The following is an 11,795-nucleotide window of genomic DNA, read 5'->3' on the forward strand; positions in this document are numbered from 1 at the left end:
TATAATATTATTGTTTGATGTATGCAACAATATTGTTGTAAAAAAGTGTCATACAAGTTGATCGAAGGTGTATATTTTTAGCATTGTCAAAACATGTCCCCTGTATAACATGAACTATTTAAGATGCTTTTCTTTTTTTTTTTATTCATGTTTCCATAGCAACCACAAAGCTTCCATAACAACCACGGCAATAGTAATAGTTTCTACATAACGTAATGTGATACTATAATTGTGAGGTCTGTATCATACTTTTCTGTAGTTGGTGAAACTGAACAATTCTGGAGTGGATCTGTCATTGGATTGGATAAGTCGCACTCTGTTCATTGTGGAGGTTGATAGAACTCGAGGAACCAGCACCCTAGGGGCCTACAAGCTTGACCAGAGGGAATACATCAGTTTACAGGAGCGACCCCAAGCCATCAGAGCCATCGTAGCGGACCCCTATACCAGGTTAACGTAAAAACTTTTACTTTTGGTATATGTGGTGAACTTTTGTTAAATCTGTTGGAAACAATTAATGATAGATTTAGTTTTGGTGACATGATAATTGAGAGCAGAGGTTTTTGTTACAAAAATATATATATATAAGATAATCAGTGGTTAAGATTTGATGTTTAATCATGTAATTACACTAATGTGTATTTCAGCAATGTGATCTGGACAGAGGAGGGACTGAACAAAAACCAGTTTACTGTTTACAAAATGAACTCCAATAGCGACATTGTGGCAGTGTTCAGCAACATCCGCCGACGATTACGCCGAGAAGTTACCTCCCTTCCCTGTACATGTCCTATGACAGTGACGACAAGCGGAGCGCTGGCAGTGGACCATTCCAGTAACAATAAAATGGAGATGATATTGTACCACCTAAGCACTAAATCTCTCATAGCCGCTGATATAGATGGTTGTCATTGTAGGACTATCCTTCCTGGCAGTAGTGTTTCAGGTAGGCTGCTGTCATGTTTACAGTTCTAACCTCACATGGTGTTTTAGAGAAAGAGTGGTAGTACAAAAGGCTCGTGATTTAAAAGGTTTAATTAAAGTCAGTAGGCACTTTTGTTGTATTCATCAAAAAGTGTATTTGCTCTATATGTTCCAGTTCCTGAGAAACATAATAACTGGACTCATTGTAAAGATCATTACATGTATCATAATTATTAATATGTGAGCAAGATATTTTGATGATAATTTTGCTATCATTACAAAATAAAAGTATCATGATCAAGGTCTTTCAAATATTTGAATGAACTTTCTATCAGTTGATTTTTGTGTATTCTCAGACTCACCTCCTGACCTGCTATCTGTTGACCATCTCTATATCTACTGGTACGTGAAGGCCTCTGGTCAGCTCTTTGCTATAGACAAGGCCACCAAGGTGATCTCTCTTCACTCTGTCCCCGGTGTTACTGACCTCCTGGCCTATGGCTCCCAACTACAGCCACTTCCAGGTAAATATAGCTCTCCAAACGGACAACTCCGCCTTTGTTTAATTATAAGAATTATTTTTTAACTGCAATTTTTATTAAAAACTTAAAAATTAGATTTGAGGGAATTAAAATTTTGCCATTGAACACATGATTCACCTATACTTACCATTTCATGGATTAAATGTTTGCAACTAAAGCAGTCTCATGTGAAATCATGAAAATAATTATCATCCTGCAAAAATTACCGCTATAAGTAATATACCTATCACTATTATAGAGATCACTTGTAAGGCTGCTGATCTTGTTTCATCCTTACATAATTTCTATATATCTGTTGTGACAGGTCTGGGATGTTTGGATCCGGGTCCATATAACGGTAGTATAGTGATGGTCTACCATACCAATGCTTCCCTTACACTCCTCCTGGAGGAGATCAGCTGGCCAGCGGAGTGTGACTCAATCTCTCACCCCAACACCAGGTACACTGTGTTCTTCAAGCAGGGTTCCCACGGTGACCGATGTGGACTGGACGGCCATGACTGTCTGTCACAGGTATGGATCAGCCAGTCGTATAGCAAGTAAAATAAGTCAAACCTTCCTATAAAGATCACCCAAGGGACCACGAAAAACGGTCTTTATAGCCAAGTGGTCTTTGTACACAGGTCAAATTGTGTAGAAATTGACAATTTGGGACCCTGAGAAAATGGTCTTATCAAACAGGAGGTCTTTATACAGAAGTAGTTGCTAAGGTACTTTCACTGATAGGCTCAAACATAGTTGTTTTATCTGATCAGTGAAAGTGTGTTTTGATATTTGAAAGTACAAAAATAATTCATTTAGAACAGAAATTACCATAGTGATCATGTACAAATGATATCTTATTTTTATTTCAGACATCATACAATCGCCAGATGACAGTATCCCCATTAGAGGCGTATATGGAGTATGTAGTCCACGGAGCTGTGAGTAACTATTACACAGAAAACCTGGATAGTGTGTTGAGTGAGCCGCATGTCTTTCGTACCAAGGTTGGAGGTAAGTCTTTTTATAGTTGGTGCTGTTTTTGTGAAAAAATCTGAAAATTACAACTGAGGATACCATCCTCTTTTAATTAACACTCATTATCTCTTTGATTTTGTTTCTAGTGCCTTCACCAGCCACATCTGTTACCATCAAAGTGTTGACCTTTAACAAGATGAGTGTGAAATGGTCACCTCCTCTTCATGTCAACGGTCCATTGGAGGAGGTCACCTACAAGGTCAAATGGAGTGTGATGACCAAGGAGGGTCAGACCCAAGAGATGGAAATGACCCCAGCGATAGAACTGCCCACTAGTATTACTCGAGTACCCATTCACAATGTCACACTTACTGACCTGCTGCCTAACCACCAGTACAAGGTCAAGGTCAGTAGTCAAGGTTAAATATAATGGCAAGGTCAATAGTCAAGGTTAATGATAAAAGCAATATCACACTCATCGACCTGCTGCCTAACCACCAGTAAAAGTCAAGGTCAGTAGTTAAGGTTAAATATAATAAGAAGGTCAGTCATTAAGGTTAAATATAAAATCAATGTCACCTTTGATAAATGGACTTGCCAGGAAATGACCAGCAATTTATTACCATTTTAAAAAAAAAGATCTTCATTTTATTCCATACCTCTCTTCTGAAATTTCCTTTATTACCAAACCTACGTGGAAGTTTGAAGTTAGTAATGTGTGTATGATTTGTGAATATTTCCATCCTGTACAGATCCTGGCCTCCAACAAAGAGCGTCTGGTGTACAGTGAGACTGCGGAGGTGAAGGCCAAGACATTCGAGGGTCTTAGTGACATTAAACTGGAGTCCAAGTCTGAGGATACATTAAATGTTTCCTGGGATATCCCTGGAGACGAGAGTGTGTACGCTGTCACCTTCATCCACTACCAGGTAATATTGCTGCATTTCATGGGGATTATTTGTACTCAAAGTACCTCGATATATAATATTATACATGCGACTCTTTGTTCCCACATAAGTTTGATTTGTAAGGAAATGTAAGACTTTCACTGTGGTACAAGATAGGGATTGTTCTATTGAATACTTGAGATTTTGTCTTACATAACATCCAAGTGTTGTATGAAAACAAAGAAAAGATATCAGTAATGTTATTTATTATAGATCGAGGAGGGATCATTGATGAAGAGGAGCCAAACACAGTTTCCTACGAAGGCCAAAAACTACACCCAATGTCGACACAGCATCAGACATCTCCAGCCCTATACCCAGTACAGTATCAAGCTGAAGCTCGTCCTAACTAGTCTTCAACGTGTGGACTGGCCAGACGATGACCGCTTTGTCTTCAGAACTAATGGTAATTACCATACTGACCATTTATAAAAAATATATTTTTTAAATTTGATTATTCTTATTGGCCCAAAAGAAATGCAAGAGAAGTCTTATTCTAGGAGAAAATTGAAATACATGGGGAAAATCTATAGGGTTGGGCAGTGCAGGGTGACTTTATGCTCCTAATCAAGTTTAAACCTGAACTTTTATTGATAGGCTTTGTCTTTTGCCACCCAACCACCCTGACCAATTTATTCTTGTTTTCTACAGTTAATATCAAATGTTGTTAGGCACTGTTACCTGTTGGTGAATACTATGAAATAATTTACAGTTATGTAGGTTATAAATCAAATTATAATCTTGTTTTAAAATTATTTTTGGTGTACATGAGGAAGTGATTTTGTCTTTCAGCGTCGACTCCCCTAGAGCCCCTGCCACCAGAGGTACAGAGGCTCAAGTCACATGTGTATGTGGTGGTGTGGCAGGAACCAAAGGTGAACGGTGAGAGTATATCTCACTACCTCCTCCAGTACCGACAGACAGACAGCGACACCTGGGAACAGGCCTACAATGGCACAGAGCTACGCTGGGTGGTGGACAAGGAGGTCACACCTCCAGGGCATGATTACGTGTTCAGGGTCAAGGCCACTAATGAAATAGGTTGGGGACCTCCTAGTAATGCAAGTGCGACCTTCACCTTCATAGGTAAGTTTTAAGTACATTTGTACCTATATCTGAATGACCCCCACCTTCATAAATTATGTGTATGTCTACAGTATCTTTTTTAAATAACCCTGGTCTATACATAGGCATGTCTTAAATTTAATTCCATTGTTATCATACTAAAGGCCATCAACATATATTCACTTATTCATCTGTTCTAATATACCAATAACCTTTGCCTTTTTAGTTACGTTTTCATTTCATTTATACATGAATCTGTGATTTTAGTGAATGTTTTTATTCTGATCTTGGAAACAATTTTTTGTAAAATTTTGAACTTATTAATTATGACTAGTTCCACAGATGACACTATTTATCTATAATATACAACTGTCATTACAGAGGCCCTTGTGAAAACAGACAATACCATTATCCTGGCGATTGGTCTGCCTGTTGGACTGATCCTCATCGGGATTGTCATCCTCATTGCCTATTGCTATGGTAAGCAGGATATCATTGTTAATAATTAACTCCCAGCCCTTATGTAGTTAGAACTAAATATTAGTGTTTCAAGTTCCATCTACATTGGTTGACAACTTGTTCAAGCTGTTACATTTTCTCTTCTCTAGCTGTTGCTCAAGCGCAATTTTGTTGCTCTATGTCATGTACAACACAGCTTTTCAATTTTTAGAACTGATCTTGTGTTACATAAAAGTTTTATAGCCTAGTCTGTAGTTAAAAGTTTCATTGCTATGTTCGGAGTAAACTACAATACTGATGTTTGGTTACAGTGAGATGGAAGAGACAAGACCTACAGAAGAAGCGACCGCAGTTTGTGGCGGTGGCTCGTGGACCTGATGTAGAGTTAGCCACACTTCGAGAGTTGCCACATACGGCTTACCAACAGAGCAATACACTATATGCCATCAGGTTTGTATCAAGTCAAAAAGAAACATTAAAGTGAATAGTCGGGCAAAGAAAACCAGTCTAAATGCATTCATTGGCCTTTCAAAAGTTCTCACATATTAATACGACGGTCTGCTTAGTTTCCCAGTTCTGACCATTAAAGTAAAGAAAATTTGAAAGCATTGAAAGCGAGGCTGCGTGGAAATGTAACCACGGACATAGTGAGCTGGGAGGACGTTTTAGAATTTCCATACTTTAAATTAATTTCTTCGTACGCAGACAGATTTTGACGAGAGATTTTATTTTTCCATTTCATAAGAAATTATACTGGATACATTCACACCATTTTTACCGACTTTAGCCATCCTTGCCCGACTGTTCACTTTAAACTTTATCTTTTCATGTCAATACTGGGCATCAATTTCTGGATGGCAATGTAAAACCTTAACACTATACTATAAACCACCGAGACAACTCAGTAAATAATAATGAGACAGAAGAATGTGTTAGATAGACATAAGTACAATCAAACATGGATTACTTATTACAACAAATATAGTCATAAGACAGTGAAACTTTCCTCTGTCACTAGGTAGATATGTTTGTACTTACAGTTTAATCCCTACTGACAGTGACATAGCCTCCCTGCCCCACTTCCGCCGGGACCAGCTGATGCTTACAAAGTTCCTTGGTAGTGGAGCGTTCGGAGAAGTGTTCGAGGGTGTGGCAAAGAATATTCTTAGTGATACATCTGGTGAAACAAAAGTAGCTGTCAAGGTGAGTCAAGGTCATTCATGGTAGTATTAGTGGGAAAGCATTCAAAGCATGTTCATTGGATATGTAGCAGTAGCTTTAGGATAGTTGTCTTTGCAAAATATATCACACAAAATTAATAGGAGTACCATTATGTTGATTCTTATGCTCTTTCAAGCATTTTGAATATTCGCTCAGACTAGAGTTGTTTTAAATCTGAAGTTGTAGGAAAATAAGGAAGAAAAACCTTACAATAAATGCTATGTCTCATTCTTATAGATATGAGAAATGAATGTTTTATAACCATGTTTTCAGACATTGAGGAAGAGTGCATCAGATCATGAAAAAGAAGAGTTCCTAAAAGAGGCGGTCCTTATGAGCAACTTTAAACATGAGCACATCCTGAGTCTGCTGGGTGTGTGTCTGGACAACGACCCAGAATTCATCATTTTAGAGCTAATGGAGGGCGGAGATCTACTGTCCTTCCTACGGGCTTGTCGACCATCAACAGTAAGTCGATAGTTTGATTTTATTTTCAAGTTACCTTATCAGTAGAAGGTCATGGCTTTTTTAGCTCTCAATACAAGTTCTAAATCTCAACTTTGTTTGTCATTGATAGAAAATCGAAGCTTCAAAATCAGGTCAAGGTCTCAATTTAGTCTTATAGAAAAGGTCAAGGCCTTGAATTGCTGGCTCCTAAAGGAATTTAGACTATGGCCTTTACCAGACAGTCTTTTTGACTTTAAACAGAAAACAATGACCATTTTGATCCTCAGTAGAAGGTCAGACCTTGCTGATAGAAATTTGTTTTTATTGTAAAGTGAGTTTGGTCAATATCTTTTAAGTTTCACCAAGTGAACACTCAATGATAAACTATACATGTCTAATGATTGAATCTGACTGTTTCAGACCAATGCTGCATTTATGTGTATAACCGACCTTGTGAAGATCTGTGTCCACGTGGCCCGAGGATGTAAATACCTGGAGGAGATGCACTTTGTCCATAGAGATTTGGCAGCAAGGAATTGTCTTGTGTCTAGTAAGACACCAGCAGAAATGGTGGTAAAGATTGGGGACTTTGGTCTGGCCAGGGATATCTATAAAAACGACTACTATAGAAAAGAAGGCGAGGGACTTCTCCCAGTACGATGGATGTCACCAGAGGCACTAGTAGACGGAGTGTTTACCACACAGTCTGATATTTGGTAAGTTATCTCCCTTACCACACAGAAATCTGGTGATATAACTCCTTAACCAGTCATATTATATACATTCATTATTCATACGTTTATTACCACAGACAAGTATATGATCATTGTTTCTCCCCTAAACTGGCAGAAACCTAGCGAGATGTGTTATCTCTCTTAAACAATTGGACATCTTGTGAATTATCTCCCCTACACAATCAAGGCATTTTCTGTCATATTAAATGAGTTATTTGCCTTGTTCAGGTAGATATTAATAAAAATCTTTTCAAGAATGTTGGCTTCTTTCTATACATTACAGGGCATTTGGTATTCTCATTTGGGAAGTGATGACTTTTGGACGACAGCCATACCCAGCAAGAACCAATATTGAGGTCCTTCATTTTGTGCGGTCTGGGGGCCAGCTGGAGCAGCCTGAAGGTTGTCCTGAAGAACTGTAAGTATTCACATTACACACTTTATAAGGATGTATTGTAGGAGTTTTTGTAACACTGGGTGAGATCGGTAGAAGAAAACACACCTAGTTCATGCAGAATAACATCTTCATAAGGCTGATTGAATAGCGAGAATACTGGAAACTCAGATCAATGAAGAACATCTCTCTTTGTCTCCAGAGTGACTCAAAATATGTTCAGATTGTCCTTCATATTAAGAAGGGAATACTCAAGTGTCAAGATTAAGGTGTTGACCAGTTTACATGCTTGACTGGTTTTTGTCCACAGTTTCCAGATGATGAGGAGCTGTTGGGTGGAAGCAGAAGATCGACCCTCTTTCTCTGCTATCCTTCAACAACTAGAAGAATTCCATGAAAAATGTGTGTCTCTGTTCGCCGATTACATAGTCCCTATACGCTCTCGCACAATCAACCCTGATGGTGAGTACATTACACGACCTTGTTTGACCTCTACAAATGTTTCCATGGTTTCCATGACTGTTTATTCACCACAGCTTTTTATATATCTGGAGATAAATACATTTAGAGGAAATGGTATAATTAAAACTTTGAGGAAATGGTATATTTAAAACTTTTACAAGAAGAACAAAATGTAATTTGTTTGGGAAAATAAAGGTGCTACTAAACGAAGGCCTATATCTGGCAGCTGATCTATGAACTATGTATCTGTTATTAAAAAAGGCTTCATTTGCATGAAATGTACTCTAGATTTGGCACAGAATGTTACTGCATGCCATATACCTAGTATATATATATATACACACATATTTGAGTGATTCTGCCTTGATATTATATATGCCTAAAATCTGTGTATTGTTCAGATTTGTTTTGTTGTTGATTCCGTTTTAATGATGTTGTAGTGTTATTACTTAACAGCTTGAATTGCCTGATTTGAAAACTATAATTATACATTTGATGTCTTTTTTATGTACATGAGGAAACATATATTTACATTTGTGTTACAAAGTTTGTGTCAAGCTAAAAAAATATAAGAAATATAATTCCTGAAAATTTTTCCACTGATTCTTAAAAAAACCCACTCCAGTACCGGTACTTGGAAAATCTCTTGTGTCGGTTTTAAGAAACTGCATAATTCAGGTTTTTAATACAAGGAATTCAATGCATTAATTGTCTCACAATGTAAATGAAATCATGAAAAAGAAAGATACTTAAAGAATTTGTAAATTTTCTCAGAAGATAAACTGAAAGTCTTATTAAAAAATGATATGATTTTGATACAGAATCCTTGTAACACATTTCTCCTTGTTTTGATTTGCATGAAGGCCCATATGGACATGTATATTACCAGGCCTTGAGGAGGTGATGTTGGCTTTTGTGTTGTCGTCATTGATGTAGTATTATTTGGCACTGTCTTATTTGACTAACGATGGATTATTTTTGGGAAACAAATAAAATCACAAACTTTGAAGGTGAAACAATAAAATCATGATGACTGGTTCGTCAATTAAGACATAGTTAATGGTCTATTTGTGTTTCTGCTTGTGCTAAGTCTAAAATATGACCTCTGCCAATCCTCTTTTGTGAATGTGTGAGTCCCTCTGTAGCCTCACTTTATGTCTGCATGAAAACACTTTCGATACATATGTACCTGTAACAGAGGCGTGTTCAGGATGGTTAGCACTGATGAAAGTGCTTTAAACCTTTTGGGACAAGAAATTGAATGTGCCTGTATATTCAGACCCTGATTTCACAAGAAAAACAGATGAAAAAATCCAAAACATATTTTTGACCTTCATAATGTGGAGATTTAATTTCTTCCTTAAGTCAGCATGTGTAGCTTTAAGAAATCATGGTCACAGGTGGGTGTCCACTATTGCTTGTTTGTGACTGCCATCTTTAACATGCGTTCTGAACATGCCTGTTAGTATGATCACACCATCTGTGTTACCTGTGTGGAAAAGTGCCACCTTCTTGTACTGAAGACCTCGCTGTACTGCAGTGTATTTGTTGTATGTATTATATCCCTACCTGTTGTACTTCCTGCACATCAATGTTGTCTTGGACGAGAGTAAACTGCTGAATCTATAGACCAATAACTGTAGTCAGCTCAATCAACTTTATTATAGACAAATGAAGAATATGAATTTAGCTAGGTGACCTTCCGATATACAAAGCTAGACCTTAGTGTATCTACATTGTCAAATTATTAATGGTGTTTGGCAAATATTATATGCTTGAAGTATGTGTATAAATTTGTGCATGTTATAACTATTGAATGACTTAATTATAATTAGAAAATGGAGCTTATGAACTAATATGCAGTATGCTTGCATATATATATATATACATGTATAATTATTGGATTGCCTGCCAATGTAATAGATAAGGTTTTGAGGAAATAGGATGTAAATGGAATGGCAATGAACATTCAATGTATATATATGGATACACTGGAATCATTTACTCCATAAATTCAAGTTGCACTTTTGATGATGTCTCCACTCTACAAACAGATTTATATTTGTGACATTTACAAAGTATAGAATCTGATTATTACCCAGAAAATATTCATATCCCCAAAAATATGTTCTTCTTTAAAGGATAATACACACACAAATAAAAAACATACACTATGGAAAATATAGAAAATTACTATTGAAAAATGATTAAAACAATGTGTAATACAAATGCTGTTAGGAGTAGTATGACAATTTGATGCAATCATCCTGAAGACCTTGGTGATATCCCAAGTCTATCTATGTTGTTAGTGTGTTTACGCTTAGTCAAGGGGAACAACACTTTAATATATTTATTATTCACTAGGTGGCGTTAGAATCACCTAGTATGCTTCTGATGGAAGTGTAGTTGAGGTTGTGAAATAAGTAAAAAAAATTGTCGCCTTTAACCTGAAGGGGGAAGTAACAACAGTCAAGAGAAAACTCCTCGCAGGAATAGCTGGCGAAATCGTCAGGACGTTCATCCATCGTCACTCAACAAAGTCGTTCGTGAGGATAGGTAAAGTGGAGCTGCCTCCCCCCTGGCTCGCCCTGTGGCTCTTCACCTTCATTTGTCTTGCTGGACCTCATTTTCATTTTGTTCAGTGATTTTTGTGATTGACCATTTTTTCATCTTTTGTTTTGATCTTGGTGACTTATATTGTTTTGCCATTAATTACGGTTTTGATTCCTTAATTGGTTGCTACTGATATCTACTGAAACCTCCTTATGTTTTTGCTGTGGTTAAGTTTGTTGTAGAGTGGTAAGATTACATTTTATTGTTGTTCATCATCAGTTAATACACTGATCCACCATTTCATCACCATGACAACACACAGTGATTCATCCTCATGCATGTTTATGTTCAAAATCATGTAAATTTACATCTGATGGACCTGCTGTGATGGCAATGACTGCTAACAAATGGACTTTGCTGGCCAGGAAGCCTGTGGACAGAGGATTTATTTTACAGGACTTGCATGGCCATGCACAACACTTTGCAGAAGGACCTGTGCTTGCATGTCATCATCATGTTCAGTAGAAGACTATAGTCAGGAATGCGGCATGCTTGGCTTCATATAAACTTACTTTAAATCTAACTACACAGTATTATTATATACAAAACATGTATATCATATGAATGTCTGTATAAAAGTCCTTTGCTTTCTATAATATTTCTATGACTACCACACCAGAAAAAAACTAATTAAGACACTGTATATGTCTACATAAGTTTCTATGAGAACTAAGAAATCTATATCAATTGAATGTTTTTATTAACTGTAAATTATAGTACAGTTATCTGATTAGCATTTGTTTGAATGTCTTAGACACATCTACAAGGTGTGTGATCAGATGTTTGTAAGATCCTAATTAATTATGTATCATTCTAATTGTAGTGGGTGGCTCAACTTGTCGTCGTCAGCCAAGAGAGAGAAAAACGAGACGGAGGACCTTATCACATGGACATGACCCTGAGTGCAAGGTCAGTATAAAAGTATGCATTTTAGAAAGGTCAGATGTCAGGGAATCATGTCAAGGTCAGTATACATGTAATATCACAAACCTTGAATATATAACAGTAAGTATATATACGTCCTATA

At 37.0% G+C, this 11,795-nt stretch overlaps 1 protein-coding gene across 5 annotated transcripts in view; it reads left to right on the top strand.

Moving 5' to 3' along the window:
* LOC138328979 (proto-oncogene tyrosine-protein kinase ROS-like) overlaps positions 1–11,795 on the top strand; it is a 101,549-nt gene that overhangs the window by 84,011 nt on the left and 5,743 nt on the right. For 2 of the 5 annotated variants that reach the window (XM_069275681.1, XM_069275694.1), the window contains 17 exons: positions 260–450; positions 648–946; positions 1,281–1,448; positions 1,771–1,979; positions 2,321–2,462; positions 2,573–2,832; positions 3,179–3,355; positions 3,587–3,779; positions 4,166–4,459; positions 4,820–4,918; positions 5,209–5,347; positions 5,938–6,100; positions 6,392–6,586; positions 6,986–7,281; positions 7,583–7,717; positions 8,004–8,155; positions 11,592–11,677. In XM_069275681.1, coding sequence (XP_069131782.1) covers positions 260–450; positions 648–946; positions 1,281–1,448; positions 1,771–1,979; positions 2,321–2,462; positions 2,573–2,832; positions 3,179–3,355; positions 3,587–3,779; positions 4,166–4,459; positions 4,820–4,918; positions 5,209–5,347; positions 5,938–6,100; positions 6,392–6,586; positions 6,986–7,281; positions 7,583–7,717; positions 8,004–8,155; positions 11,592–11,677 — 3,198 coding nt within the window. Of the gene's footprint in view, positions 1–259; positions 451–647; positions 947–1,280; positions 1,449–1,770; positions 1,980–2,320; positions 2,463–2,572; positions 2,833–3,178; positions 3,356–3,586; positions 3,780–4,165; positions 4,460–4,819; positions 4,919–5,208; positions 5,348–5,937; positions 6,101–6,391; positions 6,587–6,985; positions 7,282–7,582; positions 7,718–8,003; positions 8,156–10,519; positions 10,712–11,591; positions 11,678–11,795 lie in introns of those variants that run through there. The other 3 variants (XR_011209389.1, XM_069275699.1, XM_069275686.1) reach the window with 3 other exon arrangements.

Source organism: Argopecten irradians, chromosome 1 (genome assembly GCF_041381155.1).
Source record: "Argopecten irradians isolate NY chromosome 1, Ai_NY, whole genome shotgun sequence".
Taxonomy (NCBI): Eukaryota; Metazoa; Mollusca; class Bivalvia; order Pectinida; family Pectinidae; genus Argopecten; species Argopecten irradians.